Below are 13,468 nucleotides of genomic sequence, written 5' to 3'. Positions count from 1 at the left end.
GTTTTGAATTCAAATTTATGTCTCAGAATGTTTCAGCAAGAATTATTGCCTTTCTTCAAAATGGAACTAAAACCAAATTTGGAGTTATCGCCCTTTCAGAATTATGACATATTGATATTTGCGAATAATGTAAATAGTAAATATTGGTCCTGCTCCCTTTTGATTGAGATGCAATTCTTGTAACAAAATTTGGTAGCAGTAAGTTTTAATTTATAATACTATTTGCCACAAACTAAATTTTAATTCCGTTAAAACAAAATAGTGCTATATCATGTTGTAATAATACAATAATCTATGCTTTTATTAAATCAATCATGCTTCTACTTATCTAAACTACATTATATATACTTCTTCTTTTGAAAAAATCCATTACTTTTTTAGCAGTACTTGATTCTTTTGTCTCATTATTTCTATTTGCACCACCATTAGAATTATTTGATTGAGGAACTTCTAGAATTGATTGTCTTTTAGTAGATGTTGACGAGTTTGATGAATTGACTCTTTGTTGTTTTGATGAAGTTGTTGATTGTTTTGGTATATTCGATTCATTTGATGGTCCTAATGCTTTTCTTGGTTTTGATGAACCTTGAATGTTGGTGTTACTAGTTAAAATATCTTTATTTGTTGATGATGATAATGAAACATTTGATGAGTTGTTATTGTAAGTTGAATAAAATGATAATAATGAAAATCTATTTTTCTTTTTAGCTTCTTTTGATATAATTTCTTTATTTTCTTTATTCTCATCACTTTTATTTGTTGATATTGATCTTCTTGATATTATACTATGTCTTCTACTCACTTTTGTTGTTGGTTTTGGAATGATCATAGTTGGTTTTGGTGATTTATCTTTTGGTTCAGTTGCTGGTGCCGGCGTGTCAAGTATATCTGAAGTTTGTGATGCTAATTTTTCAATATATTCTTCAACTGGTGCTGGTAATTCTTCAACTGGCGTCTCTTGTTTTTGTTCAACTTCTTTATCTTTATTATCAGTTTCATTTTCAATTTCTACCAATTTAGTGTCTACTTCAACCTTCTCGGTTTCTACATCATTTTCTTCTTTGACTGGTTCTTCGTTATCTTTAGAAGTTACCGGTTCTACAGCACTTAATGGTGATTGCTCTTTTGTTGGTGAATGAGAATGAGAATCAGTCAAATCTAATGCTTCAATTTTATCTTCTAAATAACTTAATACTGAATTTCTTTTATTATCTGGAGAATCATTTATAATTTGATGATGTTCTTTTGTTAAGACCCCATTTACATTCAAATGAGTTACAACTGAATTTCTTCTACTCAGTTGTTGAGATCTTTCTGCATTAAATATTTCTTTTGGTGGTGAAGTTGAAATATATTGAGTTACTGAATTTGTAGAATTATTTGAATTATTTGGTAATTTTATAATTTCTTTATATGTTGGCATTATTGATGACATTGAAGATGGATGATATGATGTTGGTCTTGGTTTTTTAGTTGCATGAGGTAATTTTGCAAATTCTTTTGGTGGTAATAATATTGGTGTTGTTCTACCTTGTTGTTGATCAAATGAATGTTGTGGTTTAGTTGGACTTTCAACAATTGTTGATATAGTAGATGCACTTGTATAATTATTGTTGCTAGCTAAAATAGTTGGTCTTGATGATAATATATCATCATGTACAACTGCCTTCAAAGCAAAACTTGCACTTGAAGTTGAATTTGATATTGATGCAGATTTTTGATGACCTCTTGTTGGTGAAACTGATGATGGTTTTTTAGGTGAAGGAGTTTTAGATAATGCTAATGTATCAGTTGAATCTGATGGATGATGAGAATTAGTACCATTTGACATTGATGGTGATGCATACAATAAACTAATACTAGTTGATGAATAAGATCTTGAATGTGATGATATTGGTTGACTTTGTTGTGATTGTGGTTGTGATTGTGGTTGTGATTGTGATTGAGGTTGATGGATTTGATTAATTTGTGAATATTGATGTTGCATTGATGAACCAACCAATGATGATGAATATGTTGGAATATTGACCATTGAATAACGTTTATTATAAGTTGGTGCTTGAGGTTCAACAACAATTGGTTTTTGTTTTTCTTTATAAATTCTATCCCAATCTGGTTGTCTAATTGATAATAATTGAGAATATGAACTTAAAAATGAATGAGTTCTAATTTCTTCAATATTAATTCTTTTCTTTGGATCAGAAACTATAATTTTTCTTAATAAATCTCTTGCTAATGGACTTACAAATTCTGGAAAAGTTAATGGAGTTTTACATATATAATGATAAAGTTTAATAATATCTGAACCATCTTCATTTTCTGGATCATCATCAAATGGTAAATATCCGGACAACATTGCAAATAATATTACTCCCAATGACCATATATCAACTTTTCTGCCTTCATAAGGTGTTTGAGTTAATACTAATTCTGGTGCTGCATAACATGGGGATCCACAACTTGTTTTCATTAAATCATTACGATCTTTATTATAAGAATTTACAAATCCAAAATCACTTATTATAACATTTTTATGTTTATCTAATAATAAATTTTCTAATTTTAAATCTCGATGGATTAACCCCTTCGAATGCATATAATCAACTCCACTAACTAATTGAGCAAATAATTTTTTAGCTATTGATTCTTTTAAGTACTTATGTTGTAAAATATAATCAAATAATTCACCACCTGAAGCATATTCTAAAACTATCCCCACATATTTCCCACTTTTCATAACTTCAACTAAATTTACAATATTTGGATGATTTAATAATTTTAATGAATTTATTTCTCTATGAATTTTAATTTCAGAATCTGAATCTTTTACAATAGTTGATCTTTTAATTAATTTTATTGCAACTTGACTTGGAATTTTACCATCTTTTCTCCAACCTAATTTAACTTTTCCAAATTCTCCTTCACCTAAAGTTGATCCTAAAATATATGAACCAAATCTAACTTCTCTATGTACTCTTTTTGATAAATTTGTAGATGAGTTTGATCCAGCCATTGTTGATATTGTAGTTGAAGAAGATGAAGACGTAGGTGCTGATTGTTGTTGTTGTTGTTGTTGTTGATATTGTTGATACTGCTGTTGTTGATATTGGTACTGTTGTTGCTGTTGATATTGTTGTTGCATATTATCATTTACAACACGCGGTATATTATTGTTAAGACTCGAATTTTCAGTATTTGAAGTATAGTTATTGTTAATATTGTTATAATTTGATGATGATGAATTTGATGAGTGTCTTGAATTTGATCTTTTTGGTAAATAATCTTGATTATTATTAGAAAATAAATCAGTTGTATTTGATATTACAACATTTGTAGTCATTTTAATATGTAATTAATTAAATGAGGAAAAGAAACAATATCTTAAAAAAAGGAATCCAAATATATGTCTAATATTTAGTAATTTGCAAAATGTAAAGTGAAAGTAAAAGTCTAATTTTAATCTAAAATATTGTTACAAGGTATCAAAGTAAGGAATGTGTAAAATTGATGAAATGAGTGTGAAGTATAGGTGTTGTTAAAAAGTGTTGTAATTTAATGATGTGATAAAATTGATTTTGATTTGAAGTTGTTTGATAAATATGTTGTATTTTATTTAAAAGGAAAGTGATGGTAATGAAGTCCTTTTTTAATTAATTAAATAAACTTCTTTCAAATACTTCTAATCTCTTATTTAATATCAATTGTATTCCTTTCCAATGTTCTTCTAATTTTATAATATATAAAAAATTCAAAATTCCAATTAAAAATTTGGTTGTCAATTAATGAAAATATAAATTTATATATTTGATCTAAACTTTAAAATTATTGTATGATTTTTTCGCGATCTTAAATCTTGAAGTTTTTAATTTTAATTTATTTCTTAATCAATTACAAGTACAATAAATTAATTAATGAATGATAAATTAATTTGATATGTCTATTCTTTAATGAAATCTTTTCAATGATAAATAAGTTTGAATGAAGAAGAAAAAAGATATATATAAAATTCAAATCTTCTATTTTGATGAAAAGTCTTCTTTTGTTGTTATTATTATTATTATTCTATTATTGTGTTATTATTTACATTTGTTTACTTTTTATTTATTTAGTAATAAAAATTATAATAATTTCTTAAAATGGAGAAATTATAAACATACAATAAATCAAAAATTCTGAAACTTATATAGACTTAAAGAAAAATAACAAAATAGAAATAATTATTTTAATAATTAACGAAGAATTCAATTTCAATTTGGAATTAAAAAAAGATCTATCATAATGATTTGATATAAGATCAAAATATTTTAATTAATTTTCTGACATATTTATTCAATTTTTTTATTTTCATTCCCCAGTTTGTTTATACTTTATTACATATTATTTTATGTATATAATATATATATATGGATATATTTACAAAAAGAGAAGTAAGTAAGAAATTATTTGAATAAATGAATGACCTTTAACACATGGTTGAAGTATAAATTATTATAATTGATCTAAATAATTGAATAAGGCATTTAATAGAATTAAGAAGCTATTATTGACATTTATTATTGATTGGTAAAGTTGCATTTAATTAGACAATACAAATTAATAATAGAAATTTTTGAAAAATAGAAATTAATTGTAAATATTAAATTTTTCGTTTATTTATAAATCGTTTCTATATAAATTACGAACGTATTAAATATCATAGTATTTAATATCATAGTATTAAATATCACATAAGCATTGGGGCATTTTTAAAAATGATATATCGATAAAACTTTATAGAAATTTGTTTTTTCATCATTTGAGTTCAATGACGCTTTCAAAGATTTCTTCACGAAACTTTTAGAGTTAGCAATGTTTTTCTCATTTAATTACTGTTTCATTTAAAGATTTTGTTATTTATTATTTATGGAGAAGCTGTTTTAAATCTTTAAGCGGAGATTTGAAATTCTGAATCGCCCTATTTTAATTCAAAACATAATAGTAATTAAAGGGTTTTATGACGTAATTTCTCGTATATTTAATAGGCATTTGCTACCAACTGCTTTGTACCTTTTTGCTAACAGTTCTTTTTTTTTTGCAACATAAAATTCGATCAGGGAAAAATAACCTCCATGAGCTACCAAATACATTGCGCTAACGTGACTTTTTAGCCTCGAAAGAAAAGACTTGTTGCGTTCTACAAAAAGGTTGATTCCAATTCTTTTCATACCAAGTCGATCAAATAGCTCGTACCTTCTCCATTAAATTTGTCAATATGCTTCTCATGTTAGCAAGTTGAAGAGTCATGAATGTATCTACAAAAACTAGATCTCAATGGGCCAGTTTGATTTTGCTTGATATTGAAACTAGTTTTACATTTTATTCAAGTTGGCGTACCATTATTAGTGCTCAACGAATTAAGCTTTACGGCCAAAACACGCTTAATTCACCCTCGAAAATTGACATCCGGTGGAGGTTAATTTTCTACCTTCCATAAAATTCCCCCATAAATTTAAACGTTTTTTATTTTAATTGTAAAATTTCTTATCTTTCTAATCTTTAAATCTTTCATTTTTAGGTTTGGGGCATTTCATTTAAGTTACCATCTCTTTTAAGGGGCGGAAAGGGAGGGGGATTAAAGTTTAAGCTATATGTAAATGCCTTTACTGAATATATTTTTATTGTCTCTTGCGGAGAATATCTAGCTCAATGATTTGATTTAAAAATGGAGCTCATTGGCGATTTCTGCTCAACCTCACTAGAGAATTGATAAGAAATGCTTTTGTGTTGATATTTTTGTTATAGGTTATATCTGTGTCGGAGTTGAGATTTAGTAAGAACGATTCAAGCTTGTGAATCTGCATTCATCGTAAATGCCCCCCTTAGTAATTAGCAGAGATAAATTTATACATCATTTGTTTTTAATTAAGTTGTTTATTTCATCACTACAAGAAATAAATATCTATTTAAACTTATTTTTCTAACATTAATAGTGAACTTTACCAATTTGTTATATTTTTTTCAGCTTCTCCAAATACTGATTCTCCACCATTATCAACATCTTGAACATATTTAAACCAATCTTTAAATAATTCAACATTTGAATCAAAATATTCAGGTAGATTTTCTTTTAAAAATTTTAAACAATAATCATTAATTAATTCAAATTCTAATAAAAATGCATCATGACCTTCGGGAGAATCTAATTTTTTCAATACGGAATTTGGAATATTTTCTCCTAATAATTTTTGTTCTCCATATGTAAATAATCCATCTGATTCTATTCCTATTATTAAATGTGGTTTTTGTAATTTATTTAGATATGATGGTAATGGATCTATATTTGTTATATTATGATAATCTATTCTATTTCTTGTTATATCATGAGTATCTAATTTTCTTGTTATTGATATATAACAATTTGCATCAAATCTTTTTATAAATTTTGTACCTTGATATCTTAAATATGATTGTGCTGTAAAATATGTTGGTAATTTTTTATCTTGATTTATTTTTTGTCCATTATTTAATTTTGATCCTTCATTATGTATTAACCAATGTTCTTCATCTTTTGTTTTAGGGTATCTTATTCCATTCTCTAGTTCTCCATTTCTTGTTGATGTATTGTTTGTGATGTTTGTGGTGGTTGAGTGAATGGTTTTCCCCACATTTCTACCAAATCTTGTTTCAAAAGAATTTCTTGATCTATAAGTTAATAAAGCTGCCATTCTTGCAGCACTTAATCCAGAATCTGGTTTCAAACCTTCTGTATTTTCATAATAATAACCATCATCATAAAATGGATCACTAAATACACATTGTCTTTGAGTTTCATTCCATGATATACACCAAGCAGAAGCTCTTGCTGATGTTGCTAATGCTATTACTGATCTAACATAATCTGAATCATTATAACTTGCTGAATATTCCATTGCTAACATACCACCCATTGACCCTCCAATTACACATGCAATTTGTTTAACTTTTAAAAAATCTAATATTAATTTTTGTATACCTAAATCGTCTTTTACTGTAACCAATGGGAAATTAGGTCCATATGGTTTCCCAGTTGATTTATCTATTGTAACCGGTGAACATGATCCATAAGGTGATCCCAAGAAGTTTATACAAACTATAAAAAATCTTGAAGGATCAAAAGTTTTATCATCACCTAATAATGGTCCCCACCAATCTTGTACATCTGAAGACCCAGTTAATGCATGACATATCAATAATGTATTATTTTGTAGTTTATTTAATTTACCCCAAGTTTTAAAAGCAACAGGGAAATCATATAATGTTTCACCACATTCTAATGTATATTCTGGAATTTCAACTATCGTTTGTCCCGGTACTAAATTTGCAAATTTATTTGTAGAACGTTGTTGTTCTGTTATATCCTTATATTTAATTGACATTTTGGATTATATGATTTCATTGGCTTTTTTAGGGTTTAGTTAATTAAGTTGAATTGTAGATTTAGTTTTAGATTTAATTTTTCAAATAATAGATTATTTTATTTGATTGACTCTGATGTGATTAAAAAAATATTGTGATATAATTGTGGATACTTTTCTCTCTCTCTAATAATTTAATACTGGTAGTAGTTTAAGATGACTATTTAAGGTTAATGTAAGAACCAGTAAGATAAAAGAACGTATTTAAAATAATTATAATAATCGATACTTTAACGAATTAACGTAAGGAACAAAAATTGTACGGGAGAAATTTAGTATTTTATATTCGATCTTAGTCATTATATATTGTATCATAACTTTATTAATCTAATTACACAAAATCTATCGGCAGTGGAACTTGTATCGTATGAAACAAATGAAGTTTAAGGATATAATAAAGGTCAGACTTTATCGAAAAATGAACAATAGAGTTGCGATGCCAATGATATCGTCACTTATGAATTAAAGACATTGAAAAGTATACACCTACTAAATTACTTTGGTTGTACGGTACTATTAGCTTCATCATCTGTATCATCATCATCTTCTTCTTCTGTGTCACTTTCATCATCTTCAGTATCGTCATCTGTAAAATCTTCTGATTCATCTTCTGATACATTAGCAGTTGCAACTCCTGAATGTGCTTTAAAGTCTGGATGATGACGTTTATAATTAATATTATGTAATTCTTTACTCATTATTAAACTTCTTGAATATTCTAATTCTGAATATATTGATTCAATTGCACTTAATACACCATGTTCATGACTAATTTGTTCACTTACTTTTTTAGCTTTTTCAACAATTTTTAAATCTTCAGTAACTGTGATTAATGCATCAGCTAATGATTTTGCTGTTAATTTTTTCAATCCTATACCAACACCTAATTCTTCAATTCTTGTTGCATAAAAAAATTGATCACCAAAAAATGGTTTAATAATACTTGGAGTTCCTGCTTTTAATGTAGCACCAGTTGTACCTGATCCACCATGATGAACAGCAGCATCAACTTTGGGGAATAACCAATCATGAGGTACTGAACCAGTATTATAAATTTCTTTAGGTAATTCAACTTCAATTTTATCTTTATCTTTACTTTGACCTCTATCTGACCAACCTTTATTCAATATACATCTAACATCAGCTGATTGTACTGCCTCAATTACTGCTTTAGTTAATGAAGTTGCATCATTAACAACAATTGATCCAAATCCAATATAAACTAATTTTTTCTCATCTCTTGCTGCTTCATCCATAAATTCAACTAACTCTTTTGGTGGTTCAAAATCACTTCCTCCCTCATCTAAAAACCAATAACCAGTAACTTTAACCCAATCTGGGAAATCATTAGCTGGTGGCATTATACATGGTGAAACATTATATAAAAATGGAACTTTTGTTTGTTGCATTCTGTACAAATTTGTTTTTGGTAAATCTAATTCTTCAACTCTCCATTTATTAACTTGTGCTTGAATACCTTTCCAGAAAATATTCTCAAATAAAACATGAGTCAAATAATTATATGAACCACCTCTATTACCATCAGGTACAAAAAATGCATGAGGATAAGCTCTTGTTCTCGTCCAAGGCATTGTAAAAGCTCTATAATATGGAATAACTAATGCCTCAGCAATATGAATACCTGCCATAGCTGAGGGACTTTCAATTAATATATCACTACCTTGACAAGCTTGCCAACTCGAAGCTAATAATTTTTTGATCCAATCTTTGAATTTTGCTTGTGCATCTTTTAAAAATGAAACTGACATTGTATTATGACCAACCATAAACGACATTAATTCACCTGGATCACCAGCTATTTCTTTAAAAGTAAATTTATATTTTTCAATCCAATCTTTAAATTCACTATGTGTTGCTATAGTAACTTTGTGACCTTCTTTTTGTAATCCCAAACCTAATGCTATATAAGGTTGAACATCACCACGAGAACCAATTGTTAAAAGTGTAATTCTATAAGATGTTGATGGTTTCATCTCTGTTTTGAAAAATGGTGAATCTTCTAGAACTATTGGTATATCCAAACCTGAAGCTAATGTTAGTCTATCTTCAAACATTTTTATTCTAGCTAATTCAACTTTTTGATGAGCAATCTCATCATCTTCTTTCTTGACATCATTATTTTCAATATTTTTTCTTTCTGAATCAGTATATTCCATTCTTGTTTTACTTAGTTCTATACTATAATTTGAACCCCATTCATGAGGTTTTGGTCTGAAACTTTCATTAGAATGTAATTTGTCCAATATTTCTAAAGTTACTTGAATAAAATCATCTCTTGATCTTGTTGATGCAAATTCAATTGTCATTTCATCAGCACCTTGTAAAATGATTTTAGCACCAACATAAGTTAATTTTGATCCACATGGTGCATCTTCTACAGTTTTAATATCCACCATTGGTACAATCATTTTAGTAGCTACACCTGGTAACATACTTCTAAAACATATTTCGTTTTCTGATACATATAATTTCCCATACACTGGTAAAGACCTTACTAAATGACAAAAATATGATGCAACTAATCTAGAATTGTATAATGAAAAATGAGCTTTAAAGTGTCTTAATGCGGTATCTCTTTCTTCAGCACTCTCTACATAATACTCATCTTGTGATAAGTAATGATTTGGAGTTGCCGCTAGTCTTTGACCCATATTTGTTATTGCTTTTATACTTTTACCAATTCGACTTCTACTTGGAACTTTGTTATTTTCTGATAAACTTGTTGGTAAAGGTAATTCATCAATAGCAGCAAGCATTTTATTATTACCTTGTTCTTCATATCTTGTTGATGCGTCTTTTAGGTTTTTAAACGTAGTTTCAAATGAAATTTCTAATGATCTTAAAGTCTTTTCAGATAAAACTTTAGGTAATGATATATGTGAGGTATCCACATCATCTGACATCAAACTTTCTTTAATGTCTTCTTCCGTAGAAGCAGAAGAACTCGTGAGGAAACTTTTTGTTTTAGTTAATGATTTACCCAATTTCTTCAAAGTTGACGAATCTGGTGGTGCTTTTTGGTCCATTAAATTACTTTCAAGAACATCTTTGACTAATTTATTAGATGAAAGTGTCAACGTTGAAAAAGTTTGTTCTAATGCCGGCTCTTTGGAAAGTGAAAACTTATGCTTATGGTTTGTTCTATCATTAATTATTCCCTCAAAAGAGTTGAAAAAATCTAAACCATTTTTGGGGAATAAAAAGAAAATTTCATCTTTATCAAGGTTTTCAGTTTTGAATTTATCTCTCAATTTTTCTCTTCTTCTTTTTTCAACTTGTTGATTTGTATAATATTTAATACTTAAACTTAAAGGTATATCATTCTCCGATTGATCAATATCATCATCTTCTTCTTCATCAAATAAAGTCCTTCTTCTAAAATCAATGATATTAGCAATTGGAATTTTAACCAATACTTCACTTCCTTGATTAGCATTATTTAACTGGAAAATCAATTTTGTTAAATTATTACACCATTGTCTTGCAGAATATAAATTATCGCATTGAAATTTGTATGTTTTTTTTTTCGTCACCAATTTGAACCAAACTGAAGTACTTGTAGCTTCAATCGAGTCTTCTGTAGCACCAAAACTTTCATCTTGTAACATCTTATTAAGTTCTGAAGCTGTGTCAATGACTGAAGGAGGTGTACTAACTCCAGATGCAGAACCAGATCTCATAGCTGATTGAGGTTGAGTCCTACTTACAGGTGAAAACGTAGCATCTTTAAATTTTTCTTTATCCATGATTTCAGCATACAAACAAGTTCGTATATCAATAACCGTAAGTGGGAAATACAAATCAGTTGATGAACCATATATCGATAACGTCTCTGGTCTTAAAATTGCCCAATACCTATGAGTTAACATTGTGGTAAAAGTAGAATCTCCAAATTTCCCAGTTTTCATTCCTAAAGTTCCCTTATGAACGATATTTGCTGAATCATCAATATTTTGTGCTTCTAGAGATTCTTCCACTGAATATCTCTTTGGTAAAAATGCAAAATAAAGTAATGCCTTTTTCGTAATATACATATGACCTTGAAGTAAAACATCTTTAACTAACCATGAACTATAATTACCATAAAATATATCATCATCATCTAAATTAAATACTTTTTTCAATTTCTCAGCGATTTTAAATCTTAATTCCTTTTTAGTGGGTGTTAATTCTTTATCACTTGGATCATGATTTTTATCTTTTATTTTAATCAAAACACCTTCTTTAATATGCTGAGGATCTAAATTATTAATCACGGATTCTTGAAGTGGAGTGAGATTATTCAATTTCTCTTTAAATTCTGCTGATGGCTCATCATGATCTAGCACAAGTGTATTAGTTTCAACAGATATTGGTGGTCCTTCTTTATCAGTGGAAATGCCACTTGATTTGTTTTCAGCTGGCTCATCTGCATCAATTGTTGAATATGAGGAAACTGACAGTGTTGCCAAAGTAGCTGAAGAAGCATAAGAATTTGTTGTGCTAGTTGAAGATGTGACATCGGTGCCAGTTGGTTTAACTTGTTGTGATTTACTTGGTTGAGTTGGAGTTAATCTTGAAGCATCATATTCTTCTTCTTCATCATCAGAAGATTCCTTTTCAGTGTCTTCATCTTCATAATCTTCCTCTTCATCAGTTGATCCATTTGTATTTAAATTTTGACTAATACTTCTATGATGACCAGATTTCGGAGATGGTAATTTCAATGAGTTTGGACTTTCTGGAGTTTTTTTAGGTGACAGTAATGTCAGTGAGCTATCTTCATTATTATTATCTTTATTTTTATGTAAATTTAAATGAGGTCGAGGTAAATGATGATGATTATGATGTTTTCTTTCATCAGTTGGTAATTCATTATCTTGTTTAAATTTTTTATTACTTAAAAGATCTTCAAAATTGAAATTTTTTATGTTACCTAATGTGCCCATACCAGAACACATTGATGAACTATTTAGTAAAGTTGAAAAAAAATTAGCTCCATCTAAATCTCCAAATGGTTTTGCAACATCTTCATCATTATCAGTTTCTTGATCTTTGTCATTATTTACTTCCAGGTCGTCGTTACTAGTTGTTGAATGTACTTTACTAGGTCCTTCTTTTTTAACTACTCCATTTGAATTTTCTGAATTTAATTTTGTTTCATCTTCTCCATTACTCAATGTTTCATCTTTAGACTGTATATCTTTCTCATTGTTATTATGAATTGATTCATTGTAATTATTTAATTTTTCTTCATCATTATCTTGATGACTATTAGATTCAATTTCATCTTCAAATTCATCTCCATCTTCATCTTCACTTACATTTGTAGAACCACTTAATTTATTTATAGAACTATGAATAGACAGTGCAGCTTTTTTGAAAATCAGCATATTCTTAATGATACCAATATTTATCCTATTGCAATTGAGCCCAATTAGTTTATAAAAGTAAATTTATTAATGATATCAATATTAATCAATTGAAAATATTTGGTTGTAAAACTTAAATTTGTTTTAAAATATAAAAAAAGCAAAATAAAAAAAAAAGTATCACAAGAATAAATTAGATTTTATTTTTTTATATTTGATTTAGATAGATCAAAACAAAATTAAAATTATTATTTTAATGAATTATTTGTAGTAAAAGTTTGAAGAAGATTCAATAGATAATGAGATAAAGTTGTTGATTGGATTGAAGAAAACGATTTTTAAAGAAGATAAGTGCCATATATTAACACGATAACTTTTATCTAGATATATTGCGTATTAAATTACTTACATTACTACTGTTTTTATGTATTTAATTTAATAATAAAACGGTTAATAAATTAAAAATCTATTATTATTTTTTGCCATTAAAATCTAAAATCTGTTGTACTTAAAAATATAGAACTAAAAAGATATTCTACATAGATATAGCCATGATATATTAATATTTAAACTTAATCACTTATATATTAATGTGTAAAGTCATCACCTTGACTACTACGACTTTAATACATCTGTCACAATAAATCAAATAATATTCAAGTA

The 13,468-nt window shown here is 27.7% G+C and overlaps 3 protein-coding genes across 3 annotated transcripts; all 3 read right to left on the bottom strand. All coding sequences in view use genetic code 12, as the record gives it.

The window, feature by feature from the left end:
- Nucleotides 1-328: 328 nt before the first annotated feature.
- KGF54_003831 (protein kinase) lies at nucleotides 329-3,340 on the bottom strand (the record flags this gene model as incomplete). The annotated part of the gene is made up of 1 exon (XM_051764463.1): nucleotides 329-3,340. The coding sequence occupies one exon, from the start codon at nucleotides 3,338-3,340 to the stop codon at nucleotides 329-331; it is 3,012 nt and encodes a 1,003-aa protein (XP_051617873.1).
- Nucleotides 3,341-5,975: 2,635 nt separating this feature from the next.
- On the bottom strand, nucleotides 5,976-7,394 carry MET2 (homoserine O-acetyltransferase; the record flags this gene model as incomplete). The annotated part of the gene is made up of 1 exon (XM_051764462.1): nucleotides 5,976-7,394. The coding sequence occupies one exon, from the start codon at nucleotides 7,392-7,394 to the stop codon at nucleotides 5,976-5,978; it is 1,419 nt and encodes a 472-aa protein (XP_051617872.1).
- Nucleotides 7,395-7,927: 533 nt separating this feature from the next.
- UGT51C1 (Ugt51c1p) lies at nucleotides 7,928-12,826 on the bottom strand (the record flags this gene model as incomplete). The annotated part of the gene is made up of 1 exon (XM_051764460.1): nucleotides 7,928-12,826. One exon carries the CDS (start codon nucleotides 12,824-12,826, stop codon nucleotides 7,928-7,930), a length of 4,899 nt encoding a protein of 1,632 aa, XP_051617871.1.
- Between the last annotated feature and the right edge of the window lie 642 nt (nucleotides 12,827-13,468).

This window comes from Candida jiufengensis, assembly GCF_024610255.1.
Source record: "Candida jiufengensis strain CBS 10846 chromosome Unknown scaffold1, whole genome shotgun sequence".
Classification (NCBI taxonomy): Eukaryota; Fungi; Ascomycota; class Pichiomycetes; order Serinales; family Debaryomycetaceae; genus Lodderomyces; species Lodderomyces jiufengensis.
This window is presented reverse-complemented; position numbering and strand designations above follow the sequence as displayed.